The sequence below is a fragment of the Pyrgilauda ruficollis genome, unplaced genomic scaffold, assembly GCF_017590135.1.
Source record: "Pyrgilauda ruficollis isolate IOZ18807 unplaced genomic scaffold, ASM1759013v1 scaffold97, whole genome shotgun sequence".
NCBI lineage: Eukaryota > Metazoa > Chordata > Aves > Passeriformes > Passeridae > Pyrgilauda > Pyrgilauda ruficollis.
This window is the reverse complement of record NW_024531821.1, coordinates 2209394-2226227: the sequence shown is the minus strand read 5'-3', so window position 1 is coordinate 2226227 and position 16834 is coordinate 2209394. Positions and strand designations below refer to the sequence as shown.

The 16834-nt window shown below is 54.6% G+C and overlaps 1 protein-coding gene across 4 annotated transcripts in view; it reads left to right on the top strand.

The window, feature by feature from the left end:
* CSNK1A1 (casein kinase 1 alpha 1) overlaps window positions 1–3967 on the top strand; it is a 32401-nt gene extending 28434 nt beyond the window's left edge. For all 4 annotated transcript variants that reach the window (XM_041489864.1, XM_041489863.1, XM_041489862.1 and 1 more), the window contains one exon: window positions 2454–3967. In XM_041489864.1, coding sequence (XP_041345798.1) covers window positions 2454–2461 — 8 coding nt within the window. In that variant the 3' untranslated portion in view covers window positions 2462–3967. The remainder of the gene's footprint in view (window positions 1–2453) is intronic.
* Window positions 3968–16834: the final 12867 nt, after the last annotated feature.

Below are 16834 nucleotides of genomic sequence, written 5' to 3'. Positions count from 1 at the left end.
CAGTGTGCTCATTTACAGATATTCCTGACTTCCTTAACTCAGATCCATGCTAAATCATCAATAAATCCCAGAGTTTATCCAGGCTAAATATTCTGCTTGGTTCCAGAATAACCTGTTCTGTCCATGGCCTTTTTTCTCTTCAGTTTGTTTTTTCCCCCTGCCCCTCTCTGGAACTGTGTGCAGTGTCTTTTGTAACAGCCAGATCAGCTGGTTTGGAACTTGGAGAGGTGAACTGTTCCAGCAGACAGAGCTCTGCTGACTCGGGGAAGTTGGGCTGCCTCTCTTTTGCCAGTGCAGCAGTTGTTCAGGTGTGATTTGTAACTGTGCTTACACTCAGCTTCCCTCAGTCATAAAAGTGACTCAAGCAGTCAATCTGCAGGATAAAGTCTACCAGTTCCATTTGGGAGAGGTGTTTTTAACTCCTGGCAGTGGAGATTCTGTGAGGCTGTCAGCAGGTCCATTAATATTTGCTGGATGCCTGTGGTGGTGGCAGAATTGCTCAGAACAGACTGAGACTTCTCTGCTTGAGAATTAGAATTATTGACACCTGAATCCTTCTCACTTGCTTGTCTGGAGAAATGGAGAACACACAAAGTCTGAGTATTTCAAACTGAGGAGGTTTTTAGGGAATTACACTGCAGTTGCTGCTTCCCTGTCAATCAGACCTTCAGCCATGGTAATAAAAAAGCAATTTGAGGATCACAGAGATTTTCAGAGGTTTGGGTAACACCTCAGAGGGACAAGGAGTGATGGTTTGGCCCTGTGTGGAGTGAAGATCTGTGCAAGAGATGCCACCATGAACTCTCCAGCAGGTTCCTCATGCCAGCAGTGCTCCCTGTGCTCTCCATCTCATCTGACAGCTGTGCTTGGGCTGTGTCTTTACAGGACTTTCAAGGGACATTTTGAGTTGAATGCAGCTCCCTGCTGCTCTCTGTAGCTGGACATTCTCCTGCCCATATTACCTTGGGTTTGAGGAGTTCTAAGAGCAGCAGATCATTTGGTAGGATGTCCTTTGTCCTCAGGTTCAGGCTCCCATTTCTTGTGAAATACTCAGACTTCTGAAGCAATGAGTTGATCTATTTCTTTCCACACTCTCCTTTGTTGACTTTGTTTTGGCTGCTTTGATGGAGAAAGTGGTTCAAAAGATGAATCAGTGTTCTCTGCTGATCACACTAAATGGAAAAACAGCATAATTTTTGGTTGTGTGCATCAAGCAGGGATTAGGGAACTCGGGAGTCACTGAGCTTTCTGTGGGAATTTGCACTCAAGTGGAAATGGCTGTCTTGAGAAGGGTGCAGGATTTTTTATTTTTTTATTTTTTTTTAATATGACCAGTGCTGGATAAAGAGAATTATCCCTCAATGCATTAACACTGGGTTTGAAATAAGTTATTGAACCTCTTTGAAATGACCTGTAGCCAGTCCTGGAAGAGTTAAAGCCATTTTCTGGGTGCTCTCCAGATACATTTTGGACAGAATGTCAGACTAGTAAGACTTGTTTGCACTTGCTTCTCTCTGGATGACAGCACAAGCTATAGCTGAGGTCAGCTCTGTCTGTATTTCACTGAGAAGAGATTTCTGTTGCAAAAACTCGGAGCTGTTGCTGTGATGAACTCACCCATGGGCAGAACCATCCTGTCTGGAGAGCATCCAGAACGGAAACTCGCCTGGCAAGGCCATCTTTGGTTGAGGCTGCTGTCCCCTGTGTGAAGCACAGCCCTGCCACCTGAGTCACCAGAAAGGAGCAGGGAGGGAGGACTGCCTTAGCCTGCAGTCTTGGAGATCCGTGTGTGTTCCTGTACTCTCCCTATTCCTAATGTCATTTGGAATTCTGAACACTGAAAGTGTTGTCGTGTGTGCACCACCTCCCCTGTCACGTGAGTCAGCACTTGTCCTTCCAAAGGCTGAGCTGTGCTGCTTCCCCGGTGGGTGTCCCAGGGTTGTGGGTGCCCAGAGCGTGCTGCTGTGGCTTTGTGGTGCCAGCAGTTACTGTAAGGTGAGTGATCCCTGCCTGGCCGTGTGACACCGCCGTGCCGCGTCTCTGGAGAGCACCCTGCAGTCAGATGACAGCTTGACATTCAGGGATATAAACATGAGCCACTGCAGACAAGCAGAAAACAATCCTATGAAATTACATCCTGTTTCCTAGTGGCAATAACACAGCTTGTTTTCAAAGTGCTGGGCTGGATTCCTGCTGGAGGAATGTGGCATCCAGCTGGTGCATTGAGCTGTTTCCCAGTGCAGCTCTAGGTGAGAGTGAGAGCTGTGTGAGCTCCAGAGCTGTGGCAAATGCTGGCTGCCTTTGGAAACGGACACCAGGAGCTCTGCAATTCCCAGATGGAGCAGCATTTTCCCCTTTGAATGACCATAACTGCTGTTTAATTTTCCTCCTGTGAATGCTGTTGCTCGTTTCCGTGCCGTATCAGTAAGTTTGCCCTTGTGTTTATCTTGCAGGTTTCTGAGCATGACGAGGATGGGACAAAGCAGAGCAGATCGGAGCAGGACTTGTCACTCCCCAAATCCTAGAAATTTTAGTTGATACACTTGCCAGTGGCTGTGGGCAACCATTTCCTTGGTGTAAAGAACTTAATATCAGTATAAACTGGCTCTGGGCAGTGTCAGTGATGCTGCACTTTGAGTTGTAGCAGCTGTAATTGTGAATATTACTGAGATAGTGAAACATGGTGTCCAGTTTTCTATTGCATTTTTTTCAAGTGGAAAAGTTAACTAATGGTTGACACACAAGTGGAGAAAATTGTGCATATGCCAATTTTTGTTACCTTTTTACTTTGAACTACACTGCTTATGAGATCTCATTGTTTTGGAAGAATGGCATGAACAGTCTTCGGCAACAGTTGTGATAATTGTAAATGCTCACAATTGTGCACTCTTTTCTGGTTATTCCTCCCTGGGTTTTGAAAGTTGTACACTTAAAACATTCTTAAAGTTGTTGGCTTCTATGTGCAACATACCAAGCCAGCTGACATGGTAGTAACCAAAGATTCCAGTTTTTAAGCATATGAAAGACTCTGCCTGCTTACCTGTGCTAGAAATAACAGCATCTAAAGTGAAGACTTAAGAGAAACTTAGCGACTACTAGATAATCTTTAGGACTCTGCATTAACTCTATAATGTTCTTGGTATAAAAGGAAAAACAGCATATTTGTCACGAAATTTAGTTAACATCTTACAACTGAACCTGTATGTAAGTTGCTTAGATAAATGTAATCACTGTAAACATCTATATGATCTGGGATTTTGTTTTTATTTTGAAGCGGGAGCTTTTTTGTTTACAAGTTCATTAAAAACTAAAAACTGTTTCTGTAAGGAAATGAGATTTTTTTTAATTTGCCTTGTTAATTCAGTTTAAGAAATTTACATTACCCTGTTTTTAAACCAAGTTTAAGGCCATTTGTTAAGCAAAAGAAGTCATATTTCTTTCTAAATCATTTTAGATTTAGTGTTGTAACTCTTCCTCATTTTGTTTTTAAATAAATTTTGTATTTTTTCCTTGAGGGGGAAGGGGCAGTCTTGCATTTTTATAACCTGTTGTTTGAGACCAGCCCTCCATAATAAGATTGGAATTTTTTAAAATGAAATGGCATCTTTTGCAGACCCAGGATTGGCAGCCTCCGAGCATTGCCATGTCCTGCCTCGGCTGGACTGACTTGTGATTGCTGCTTTGGAGAAAAAAATTGGAATGGTTGGAAAAAAATTGGATGGTTTGAAACCAAGGCATTTTCTTTCAAGTTCTTGTGAAGTGGATATGACCAGATTTCCTCTTGTTCTTGGGGGCAGCCTCGCACCATGCAGAGTTCACATTGGTTACTGCCCCAGGCTGTCTTCCTTCTCACTCCTATTCTAGCCCAGCTGAAAGAAAGAAATACTTTTATTGCTGGTAATTCTTTAACAGTGTAATTTATTCCTTTATAGCATGTCAGAATAAATTAAAAAAAAATGTCTGAAAATGCTGCCAGATGCCTATTGTGTAAATGTTGTCTGTATGTTTGCTTTTTAAACAGTTTTCATGCATGGAGCAGAGTTCCTGCTCACAGTTTTGTTTTTTGTTTTTTTTTTTTTCCACTGTTGGAAAAGATCTTTCTTTCCTTTTGAAAACCATTTCTTCAGGATCATAAGATACTGTGCACTCCTGGAATGGTGATGATGTGGATCAAGGCTCCCCTGTACTCTGTCCAAGAAGGATCTGCCCTGAGATGTTAAACTTGAGGTGGAGAACACTGTGTGCTAACAATAATAAATAATAAACGCTGGGCTAGATAATCAGGGAGGCTGCTGGGCTTCAGAGATAGCAGAGCACTCAGCAGGCTCTGCTGCCTGCCAGCTGCAAGAAGAAATGGAGCTCATCCTCCTGGCCAGGATGGTTTTCCAAACTCCTGAGTATTGCCCCATCCAAATAAGGATGGTTTTCAAGCAATGCCTCCTATGAAAACCAGTCTGTTTGTAAGAACTGGTATCTAGAGCACTGTGACATGTCCTTATCCGTGATTTCTGCTGTCTAGGCAACGTGTCTGACAACACACGTTGGCAGGAGGGGAGGAAGCATCAATGAAATGCCTTCTTGGCAGCTGTTCTTGGAGAGGCTGCTCGGAATTGTTGTGGCATCGCTTTTCATGCTCTGACATGAGATATTTGCTGAAAAGTTGGAGAAAATAATTTGGTTTCAGGAGAATAAATTATTTTCTCTGTCAGTTAAATCTTCTCATGACTTTGAGGGGGGTTTGGAAACAGAGCTGCTCTTGATGAGCTCTGCAAGGGAGAGTAAATACATTTAGGGTGTCAAAATGCATTGGTTTGTAGTTTGGGGAGCTGCAAGTGCTGTGGAGGAGCCTGGAGCTCATCAGCCTTGCAGATATGTGGGAACAGAATTTATTTCTGCACAGCAGCCTGGGCCAAGTGTTTTGCATCAACAGATGTGCTGGCCAGGGCATGAGATGCCCACCTTCCTTGAACAGACACCCAGCACCCCTTTGCTGTGTGTTCTCCTGGGTTTCTAACAAAGACTTCAGCCTGGAGGATGAAAACTCTGGATCCTGACTTCTGCTTGTGCCTCTGCAAACGTTTTTGTGTGGAGAGAGATTCGCCTGCCGAGCCCAAACTTCTGCAAGCAGCTCCAGGCCCTCGACCAGGAATCATCATTTGGACAAGAGGCTGTAAAGCTCAAGGTCTGCAGCCTCGTGCTCCCTGGAAAGTGCCAGAATTCAGGTAATGACATTAGGCTGTGACAACAGCTCCTTAGTCATCTCACTAAGCTGCGTCCAGGGTTTCAAAGCAATTTATTAACCTCCTTAGAACGACTCTGAGAGGCTTCCTGAGGCCACCTTCTAAAGGATTGCTTAATTGGGAGCACGGAGTGCTCATGTGCAGAGCACTGCTTCATTATTTTTAACCTATTTAAGCCATTCCTTGTTAGAAGCAGTTGAGAGCCTTTTTCTCTTCTCCTGTAAAGGCTCTGAAGAGAGACAGCTCTGGCTCCCAGTCACTGCCAGCGTCACTCCTTGGCTGCTCCTCTGCGTGGTGTTGGTAACAAGTGACAAACACAACCCCTGGCTGTGTTAAAAACACTTGATGTGTCTGCTAGGTCTGGAGCCTGTCCAGCATGTGCCACACTCTTTTTTTTTGTTGTTTTTTTCTATGCAGTTCTGTCTCTCTGGGGGTTATTTTTCAAGCTCAAGCGTCGCCTCGCTGTTGCAGTGTTGTGCCTGTTCTCTCTTGGCTTTTTCAGGTGTATTTTGTTGGGAACCTGTCCCTGCTTTGTGCTGGGGTTTTCCTGAGCTGAGATGCTTCAGTCCAGCCCCACTGCTCCGACCAGGAGCTTGGCCTGGCCACCTCCCTGCAGTCCCTCCCATGTGGAATTTTTCTGCCATCCCAAGTTGACTTTTTGCACGAGGCTTTAATTTCTCTTGACAGCGTTCTCCAATTTAGAAGATTTGTTGCTTAGCCAGCTCCATCAGCCCCATCTGCTCCTGCCTTAATTGCAGTGAAATCATCATGATTTCATATCAGCTTGATGTCATAACACACGTCGGTGAGCACGGCAGGCTGCAGACAGACAGGAAAGCGGGCAGGGAGGAAGAGCTGCCTGCCCCAGCACTGATGACACAGAGGAAATGCCCTCCCTCCTAATAGGGCCTGAGAGGAAGGACTGCATCCCTGGCTGTTCTCATGTGGAAATGGCTCTTTAATGTGATCCTTGTTAGCCAGGGCTCGGCAGGAACCGGAGAGGGTGGGAGGAATGGAGACTGCCTCGTGCTGGGGCACAGCTGCATTGATGAACCCTCCCAAACACACCCAGGACCCAAAGTCCCTCTCTTTGAACTACCACAGTGAGTTCAGCTGCTCTAAAGGTGTCAAATCCATTCCTCTGAGGTGCTGATGTGACTTTTTACATCATGTGAGACGTTCTGCCATGTGACTGTGGGTAGTGCTGGATTTTGGTAGCTGGAAATGCGTAGGAGCCAGGGAATATTCTCACAGCAGGCTCAGGTTGTTTGGGTTTGCAGGTATTTTGTGTTCATAAATTACTGAAGGTTGACACGGCTCCTTTCTCAAGGAAGAGCTTGGGGTTTGGTATCAGGGACTGCTCCTGGAAGTAGCTGAGCATGCTCAGCCCTCCCTGTTCTGCCTTTTGTTCCCGTTGATAATGTGGGTTGTTTTTTGTAAACACAGCTGATGAACTGCATTTCTTTCCCCCTCTGAGTTTGTAGTTTGGCATCGATGTGCCAGGCTGGACGAGAAGCTCTTCCAGAGCTGTGTGTGCACTTCTTATGTCCCAGGAACTCCAAGGCTCTGCTGCTCCCTGTCCCCACCCTCGGAATGACACCAAGCCTCGAGCTGTTTTGCAGGTGGCAGACTTTGAACTTCTTTTGAATGGAAGCAATTTGAGCTGGTCGGGAGCCCTTGAAGGAGCGTGCATGTTGTCCTACAGGGTGGACTGGCTTGTGAGCTTCCCTGCTGTTCTGAGTCCCTGCGTGCATGAGAAATTCAGACCTTCACTTTACAGCCCCGTAAATGCCCAGGGCAGGAGCCTGACTTGGCAAAATCCTGTGCCTGGCAAGGTGGGGCAGGGAATTGGTGTGACTCAGCTTGGTGGGACTCCATGAGCCACCAGAGCAGGGGCACGAGGATCAGATCCTCCTGTCCCTTCCTCATGGCTGGGGTGAGTCCTGCGTGTTCTGTGGCCAGAGCAGTGCCCTGGGACTTTTCCAAATGAGACCATGGTGTGTTTAACTGGGAATCTCCAGGGCTGGGCCCTGGGCAGAGCTTGCCCTGATGTGTCTGGTTCTCCTGAGCTGCTGCACTTCCTTCTCCTAGGGTTTTAACTGCTGCTCAGCACTGTGGAGGAATTAAAGATTCTTGAGCCCGTCTCTGGTGACTGCAGGGATTTCACAAATCCAAGTGGGCACAGCGGGGGCCAGGACCAGCCTGGGGCTGGCAGCTGGCTCTGCTGTTGAGCAGCCAGACCAAGCTGGGTGGCCTCTGCTGATGGCATCTGCCACATCCTCATCTGGTGGGAGCCGTGGGCAGGGCTTTGCCCAGATGGGGCACAGAGGAGCAGGGATTGTTCTCCTGCCTTGGTAGCTACGGGCAGGCAGTGGGGGAGGAGAGCAGAGAGGTAAAGCCACAAACTGGTGCAAGTCCTTTGAGCTGAGAAAAATCACTTAGGCAGCAAATAGAATCATTCTCATGTGCCGACAGCTTCCCCCAGGCACAGCCCTGCCTCGTGCTGAGCTCTGGCTTCCTCCTCCTCCTCCTCCTCCTCCTCTCAGGCTGGAGTTGGGCCAGGGCTGTTTGTGCCACTGGGTCGGGGTCACCCGGGGGGGGGGCAGAGCCTGTCCTCCTCCTCCTCCTCCTCCTCCTCCTCCTCCTCCTCCTCCTCCTCCTCCTCCTCCTCCTCCTCCTCCTCCTCCTCCTCCTCCTCCTCCTCCTCCTCCTCCTCCTCCTCCTCCTCACCCGGGGGGGGGCAGAGCCTGTGAGCAGCTCCAGGAGGGTGGGCACGGTGGGTGGGGGCATTAATGCCCCTTCAGGTCTGGCATTCATGGTGCCACTCAAGCCTGGGGGAGATCCTCCTCCATGGAACAGCAGACAGAGTCAGAAATCCCTGCTGACACAGCCTGGAAGCACCTGCCTTCCTTCCCAGCCCCCTTTCTTTGGGGAGGAAGGTGAGGAGCAGCCTGTGGCCATTCTTTGCTTCCCAGCTCCCTTTTCTTTGGGGAGGAAGGTGAGGAGCAGGCTGTGGCCATTCCCCCCTTGGGCTGCCCAGGAGGTGTTTGCTGCTGGTTTTTATTGAGTGGCTCTGTGCTGTTTGTCCTGGGGAGCTGGTCGTGGGGGGGTTGCTAACCCTGCCAGAGCTGCATCCCTGGGAAGGTGGAGCTGTGCTGACGCCGTTCCCAGCCGGCCTGAAGCTGCTCACAAATCCCATAAACTGATTATGGGTGTTAAGTCCCTGCTCAGTGACCTTTCTCCCTCTCACTGACAGCTTTTAACATCGTGCCCCTCCCCGGGGTGCTGGCGGGGGGTTTGGGGACAGCAGGGTGGGTACCAGGCTGCCTCGCGTGCCAGCTCTGCCAGGCACCTCCCAGGAGAGGCAGCCCGGCCTTGGCAGCTTGATGCTGATTGCAAGTGATTTGTTTTTACTTCCCAACATGCAAACAGCTCGTGGGGCCCGAGCTGGCTCTGCTCAGCCTTCCCCAGTGAAAAGCTGCTGCTGGGGCTGCCAGCCAGCTGTGCCCACTGCTGTGGTGTCTCCCGAAATCCCAGCTCCTGGCAGGGCAGGGCAGGGCAGGGCAGGATCCCGTGGTGGATGGGATGATGGCCCTGGACAGACTGGCTCAGCTGCGGCTGGCAGCTCTGCCTGGGCTGGCTGTTCCCAGGAGCTGATCCTGTGTGACAGGGAGCACCTGGGCATCCCTAAGGCACGGGGTGTGTGTTCATGTATGTGTCCGTGTGTGTCTGTGTGTGTCTGTGTGTTTCCCTGTGTTTCCATGTATTCCCCTCTATTTCCATGTGTCCATGTGTGTTTCCCTGTGTTTTCCTGTGTGTCCATGTATATTTCCCTGTATTTCCCTGTATTTCCATTTGTTTCCCTGTGTGTCCATGTGTATTTCCCTGTATTCCCCTGTGTTTATGGCCTTCCTGTATTTCCATGTGTCCATGTGTATTTCCCTGTATTTCCCTATGTTTCCATATGTATTTCCCTGTTTCCGTGTGTTTCCCTGTGTTTCCATGTGTATTTCCCTGTATTCCCCTGTGTTTCTGGCCCTCCCAGGGTGGGGAGCAGGGGGAGGAACAACTGCTCCTACACAAGCCCCATCCCAGTGCCAAGATCCTGCAGACACCTGCCTGTGCCTGGAGCCTCCCCCGTGTCCCATGTCCCTTTTTCCTGGGGCATTCTCCTTTGTGTCCCCTTGGGAAGCACCGGGAGCTGCCCTGTCCCTGTCCCCTGGTGAGGGCAAGCCTGGCACCCCTGCCCTGCTGATCTCAGGTGTGAAAGCAGAGCCAGCACCGTCCTGTGCCCCTCTCCTGTGCTCAGCAGCTCGCTGGGTGACTGATAAACACAGCAAAGGCAGTGCCAGGGGGGCTGGGTGCCCTTCGCCCTGCCTGGCACCGGGGCACAGCTGTGCCCAGCACAGCTCAGGTGGCACCGAGGTCCCAGAGTGTTTGGGACACTCTGTGTGCCCCCTGCCCAGCCCAGGGAGCTGTGGTGGGTCAGGGTGGCTTCTTTCTGACCCCAGCTTTCATTTTGGCCGCCGGCGCAGCTGCTGAGGCTCCTGGGGCTGCCCAGAGGGTCCCAGAGCTGCAGCATCCCTGTGGCCACGGTGCCCCCCAAAAACCCCATGCCTCCAGCTTCCTTCCACCCTCCAGGAAGAAGTGTAAATGCAGGATATTTGAGCAAGCAGGGCGCAAAAAGCCTGTTTGGCTGTTCCTCAGCCTCTCCCGAGGCCTGCCTGTGAGGACCTGGTGTGTGTGGGGAGCACTGGGACTGTCACCCCAGCGCTGGCCGGGTCTCTGGCAGGTTCTGGGAGAGGAAAGCAGCTCTGGGAGCAATCCCGCTGCTGGAAATAACTTGCCAGCTGCTGATGTTTGTTAACGTGGCCAGGCTGAGCTCCTGCAGGAATGTGAGATGTGAGGTGCTCCCGGATCAGTGTCGCAAGGGCAGCTCTGTGGGATGGGAAGGAATCCCAAATGCCAGGATACACTTTCCTGGAAAGAAGTGTTTATGCCCAAATCCCAAATGTCTGGAAGGTCAGGGCAGCCTCCTCTGTGCCTCTATGGCTGCTTTTATTTTTGCTGTGGTAACAGAGCTGGGGTTGGAGCCTTTCTGGGAGCTGAAGGCTGACCCAGCCCCACAGCAGCTCTCCCACAGCTGCCCTGGAGCTCACTGCTGGGCACTGGGGCTGTGCCCTGCCCTGGGCACCTGATGAACCCTCTGGAGAGGGTTCAGAAGTGCTGGCAAAGCCCTGAGCTCGGTCCCAGCTGCACCCTGCTCCCCCTGCCCTGCCTGGGTGCTGTCCTTGGCGTGGGGGAGCAGCAGGGAGCCCCCTGTGTGGGGACACTGCTGTGGAGGTGGCACTGCAGCTGGTGACAGCTCTGCCAGCCTGTGGGCAGCATGCCCAGGGGATGGGAAAGCTGGGATAGCTCACCTTGAACCTGCAGCTGTGTGCCAGCCCCTCTGGGAAAAGCCCTGACTGTGCTGAACCTCAGTGCGGATGATCTCAAGGTGATCACAAAGCACCTCAAGGTCACCCCGGGCCCGTGACAGCCCCTGGAGCGTGCCCCAAGCAGGACAGCTGCTCAGGAACCTGCCACAGCTTTTTAACCCCATGAAAAAGGTTATCTGCTGGGCTTTGAGCGCAGAGGGGGGTTGGAAGGGCAGCTGTGCCAGGCTGGAGTGGTGCTGGAGCTGCTGAAGGAGCCAGGAGGGCTCTGGCAGCACGGGCAGAGCGTGGCAGGACCAGACCAGGGCTGGCATCCTCCTGGAGTGTGCCAGCTGAGCTGAGGGCCTGCCTGCAGCACCTGTGGCTGCAATTTGGGGTGCCCTGCACATCAGTTTCAAGTGAAGCACTGGAAATGTTTCGCATCTGGATAGCAGAGCTCAGCCTGGCCGCCCTCTCCCACCCACCCAGCTCCTGCGTCCCCAAACAGCAGCAGGGAGGGAACAAGCTGCTCCTTCCTTCAGCTCCCATCAGGAGGAGCGTGATAAATGCCCAGCAGCTCGTGTGGCTCTGCAGATAGCAGGAGCACGGGGGTGCTGCTGCCGGGGAGCGGAGCGCGGCGTGCCAGCGCTTCGGGCTCGCGCCGTGCCAGCTGTGCCAGCTTCCACAGCCCTGCAGGGCCCTGCAGCTGCAGCGTCAGCTCCTGCCGGGCTGGGCTGGCACGGGCAGCGTTCCCAGGCTCGCCAGGGAGCTGCCAGCCCTGGAGGAGAGCTCTGGGGGCACAGATCTGCCTCTGACTCGCCCGGCCTGGCAGATAAGCGCTGCTGCTCCCGGCGCTCCCCAGGCACAGCCAACGCCTTCTCCACCGTCAGCAGGATTCATGGGGAACAGCCTGCTCTGCCTGCTCTGCCTGCTCACCCTGCCCAGGGTCCCTGCTGCTCTGCTGCCCCTGGGAGCCCTGGCAGGAGCGGGGCTGGGGCACCCCACCACTGCTGGCACAGCCTGTGCCTCTCTCCTGCTGCCTCCACCTGCCCCCGAGTCCCTGGGCTGGATGGAAATGTCCCCTGGCTGCAAATGTCCCCTGGTTGGAAATGTCCCCTGGCTGCAAATGTCCCCTGGTTGGAAATGTCCCCTGGCTGCTGGGCTCAGCAAGCAAAGTGCAGCGTGAGGCTCTTTCCAGGCTGGGCTCCTCTTCCCCAGCAATAAAAAACTTCCAGGGCAGTTTTGGAAATGCTCTGCACCGGCTGCTCTGTCCCCAGTGACTCTGGAGCTGCAGGGCTCGGGCTGCTTTGTGCCACCCCCGAGCAGCCAGTTCCAGCTCCTTCATCCCACTTAGCCCAGATTTTCTTCTAAATAGGTCACTCGTTAATTGAGGGCAAGTACAAAGTTGCTCTGTTTCTCCTTGTTCTCCGGGGCTGGACAGACCCACTTCAGGAGCTGCCAGACCTGGGCAGGCCCGGCTGCCGAAACGCTCCGGGAGCTGTGCAGGGCAGGCTGGGGCTGCCTCTGCCTCTCCGAGGCCGTGTGAAAGCCCAGCCCTGGCTTGTCTGCAGGAGGAGAGGCCGCTGAAAGGCTGCCGTGTGGCTGCTGGGAGGCAGGGAGCAGCCCTGGCCTGGCAGGATGGGGTTTTACCCTCCGTGTGGAGGGGAGCAGGCCCAGCGTGTGCTCCTGCCCTCAGGAAATGCCGGGCTGGCTGCTGCTGCTGGCGAGGTGACACCAGGCTGCTGGGGACAGGGACTGAGCTGTGCTGTCGTGTCCCTGCTGGAAGGGGATCCCGCAGGGCCCGTCCCTGCTCTGGGGCTGGGATTGTTCAGCCTGGCCTGCTGGTTTCCCTGCAGAGCAGGATGGAGGGAGGCCCAGCAGCGGGGACAGAGTCCAGCCGGGAGCTCAGCACAGCTCCTGTCCCTCAGGCTCTGCTGAGGAGCGGCACTGGGCCCTGCAGGAGCGTGCCCCTTGATGACAGAGTGACAAAACTATCTTTTCTCACCCCAAAAAGGAAAGAAGCCCAGAAGTTTCTTTCAACGATTAGGTGAAAAGCCACCTCATAGGACTTTAGGGACTTCACCAAAAATTTAAGAGCAGCTAATTGGACAGAAGCCAAAAAAGTTTGGCCTGAACAATCAGGTAGAAAAAGAAGAGAACAAAGGAACTGGGGACTTTTGTGAGGTGTTTTTACCAGGAGCAGACCTGTGCACCTGGATCAGGTTTTTCTGTTTGTTATTTTACATTTTATTAAACCTTTTTGTATCTAACACTGCAGCAGAAGTCATCCTGCTTAATTTATGCCCCCCAAACAGCAGCTGAGCTATCCTTGGGTGTATTATATTTCTTTTGAGAGCTAACGAGACCTGGCTCCGAAAAAGAAAATATAACAGGGTCCCACCCCTTGGTCATGGCACTGCCCTGCTCTGGGTGGTCCTGGCTGGTTTTCCCTGCCCAGGAGCTCATCCCCAGCCCCGGCTGGGGTTGGTGCAGCCTCAGGACCCGCTGGAAGGGCTTGGGCAGCTCCCCCGGGGCAGGAGGAGATAAGGCTGGAGCCAGGCCTGTGGAGCTGTGCCTTGAGTCAATATTGGCAGCTGGCAGCCTGTGGGCACTGCGGGCAGGGCAGCAGGGCCCTCAGCTGTGCCCTGAGCTGTGCTGGGCTCTGCTCCCAAGGCCCAGCCCCAGCAGGACCCAAACCCGTCCCCATGGTGGGCACAGGGGCTGAGGGAAGGAGGGGACACGCTGGGAAAGTGCCCTGTGCTGCCCTGGGCACCTTCTGCTGCTCCCATCCCATCCCATCCCATCCCATCCCATCCCATCCCATCCCATCCCATCCCTCTGGAGCAGCAGGAGCAGCTCATCCCTGCAGGGCTGTCTGAGGGGCAGCTCCCGGGCTGGGTCCCTGGGGTGCTGTGGGACCCCAAGGCCTGGAGCCCACCCTGCTGGGATGGAGCTGCCCCGGCCCCATTCCCGTGTTTCCAGCACTGCTCAGGGAGCTGGGGCTGCTCTCAGGAGCCAGGGCTGGGTGTGATGGCCCCTGGAGGGGAGCAGGGAGGAGCAGGGACCCTCGGGAACGCCCTGGGGATGCAGATGGGCCCTGGGGTGGGTGTGTGTGTGTGAGTGTGTGTAAAACCCATATTTGCAAAAAGCCCCAGCCCAGGAGCCTTTCCCCAGCCCCGGGTGCCCTGCCCCTGCCAGGGGCTGACCTGGGGTGCTCAAACCACTCTGGGGCCCAGCGCTGTGCCACCCACAGTGCCAGGCATGCCGGGCACTCGGGGCTGGCACCTGGGCACGGCCAGGCCATCCTTGGAGCTGGCAGAAAGGGAAGGAGCTGCCCTGCTGCGGGTGACACATGTGGGTGCCAGTGCCCTCCAAAGCTGTCACACCAGCCTGAAATGACTGAAAATGCCCTGTGGGCATGGCAGGGGGCACTGCCAACCCCCCTGAGCCCGGGGCCAGTGCAGGACACGCTCAGGGATTATTTTTAAGCCGATTTCTGCCGCCCGTTGACGAAGTTCTGAGGTGCCCGTTGACGAAGTGCTGAGGTACTGGGGGTCACAGGGGAGCTGGCACTGCCCTCCTGGGGCAGGGGGAGGTTTTGCCCTTCCCCAATTCCTTTGGGTTTGCCAAACACCACCCTGAGGGCCTCTAGGGGTGAGGGGAGCCATCCTCTGCCCTGGCACCCAGCCCCTCCTGCCCATCTCCACCTGGGCATCCCCAGGGACAAAGCTCCCTGCAGGCACAGGGATGGCTGTGGGCTCTCAGGGACGATTTTCTAAGAGATAAAATTTGGAGGGATGCGGCCCACAGGAGATGGAGGGAAGGTGAGAAGCACAAGGAGGCAGCCCTGGGGACAGAGGAGGATTTATGGCCACCAAATTCCTGCAAAATTGGGGGTAGCTTGAGAGCACCGAAGGGCTTCAGGCACAGCAGCACCCACCACCCCTTTAGTAAAATCCCATTATTTCCCTGCAGAGCCTGCCAGGGAGGCATTGCCTGAGCGTGGGGCCAGCCCTGAACTCTTGGAAGAGGAAAACTGCCCAAAAAAGGGAGCGTGGCAGCTCGGCCTCCCCTCCCTGTGCTTTGCAGAGAGCAGGGAACAGTGCAGCTCATCCTGCCGGGAGCAGGGAGGGGAAGATGGAGCAGGGAAGCCCCGCTCTGGCACTGTCCCCTCCTCCTGCGTGCCCGGGGCGCTGCCAGCGGTGCTGCTGCTCCCAGGTGCTGCCGGTTTTGCCGGCTGAGTCAGGACAACTCCCTGCCCTTCCCTTCCCTTCTCTTCCCAGCTGGGAGGGTGAGCTGTGCTGGCAGGCTCAGCATTCCCCAGGGACTCTGTGCCAGCAGCGGGGAAACTGAGGCAGGCAGGTGCCAGGGTGGCATCTCGCCCAGGGCATCCTCACCCGCAGCATCGCGGGGTGGAGCAGAGCCCTGGCTGGGTTGCTCTGGAGGCAGGAGAGCTGTGTGTGCCTCAGTTTCCCTGGCAGGTGGCTGGGTCAGCACTCCTGAGCCATGGGTAATCCCGGTGCTTGGAGCTGGGGATGCACCTGGAAAATTCCACGGGAGCCTTGGCTGGGAGCTGGAGCCCAGCCCTGCTTGGGTGACTGAACCAGACTGGAGCATCCCCCCAGAGCCTGGGCCAGCTGCTTCACAAAGCTCTGGCAATCAGGAATTCTCCAATCAAAGAGCTTTTTCTGGTTAAAAATTACTGATATTGTCCAAACCTAAGTCTCTCTCAGGGAGAGGGTAAACCGGATGAATTTTCTGGCTGAAAAAAAAAAGGGGGGGGGGGGGGGGGGGAAAGAAAGAAAGAAAGAAACCATCCGAGCTCTCTGAGCTGGCATTTCCTGAAGTAAGTGCCACATTTTTTTTAATTTGGGCGTGTGAGAGCCGTGGCTTTCCCTCCTGCCCTGACATGTCCTGCAAGCCCCTAACAACCAAAATCCAAACAAATGCTTGGGAAGTGTTGGAACAGAGTGGCTGGAGCCATGGCAAACCCACAGTGCTGTCACGGGGAGGAGCAGGGCTGGATTTCAGCTTTCAGTTTTTTTGTAATTTCCACTTTTCCTTCTCGTGTGGGGCAGGAAGGACCTTCCCCATCGCTGCCTTCCCTTGGCTGGCTTTGGGGTGTTCTCCTGGGGTTCTCCTTGCCCATCCCAGGCACCCCAAACCTCGCTGTGTGCCCAGTCCGTCTCCCCAAATGAGTTTCCAGGTCCTGCATGGGGCGTGTGGGGGGGTCCTGGCCCCATGTCATTGTCCCCCCAGACAGCTCTGCTGCTGGCCTGGGGACAGGGGGACAGCTCTGCTGCTGCCAGGGCTGGGGAACCTCTGTGGGGCAGCCCGGGGGGCTCCGTGCTGGGAACTGGGGAGTGTGGGATGGATGGGATGGGATGGGATGGGATGGGATGGGATGGGATGGGATGGGATGGGATGGGATGGCAGGGAAGGGCAGGGCTGGCCCTGCCTGCTCCCATCGAGCCACCAGTGCCACCTGCCGGCCTGCCCAGCCTGTACCTGCACCCGCACCTGCCTGCTGGGCCCGGGCAGGCTCAGGGTGGGCACAGCAGGAATTTCCCCATGGAAAGGGTGCTCAGGCACTGGAACTGCCCAGGGAGGGTTGGAGTGGCCATTCCTGGAGTGTCCAAAGAGGGCTGGAGGTGGCACTCGGTGCTCTGGGCTGGGGACAGGGTGGGGATGGGGCACAGCTGGGACTCGATGGGCTGGGAGGGCTTTTCCAAGAGAGATGGTTCTGGGATTCTTCTGTCTCCGGGTGCAGGCAGGGCTGGGTGCCAGCAGGGATCAATGCAGGGTGCCTGGGGGGCTGCAGGGAGAGCCCCCAGCCCATGCCCAGGCAGCTGCTGCCAGCGGTGCCCTCAGTGCCCCACAGGGTCACACATCAGTGTCCCTTCTCGGCAGGGCTGGGAATGGGGGGACACGGTGGGGACAGCAGCCCCCAGGGCTGTGCCCCACAGGTGGTTCCTGTCCCTGGGCATCCCCAGGTGCCACACAGTGCTGGCACCACCCCTTGGCTCCCACCCTGCTCCCACCCCAAAGGACTGGCTGGGACAGTCACTGGGGAGATGACACCTTTATTGACCCTGGGTGCCCAGGCAGGGCAGGAGCACTGCGAGGCCACCTGCCCATGAGCCACATCCACTGGCAGTGGGTGGTGACCCATGGGGACAT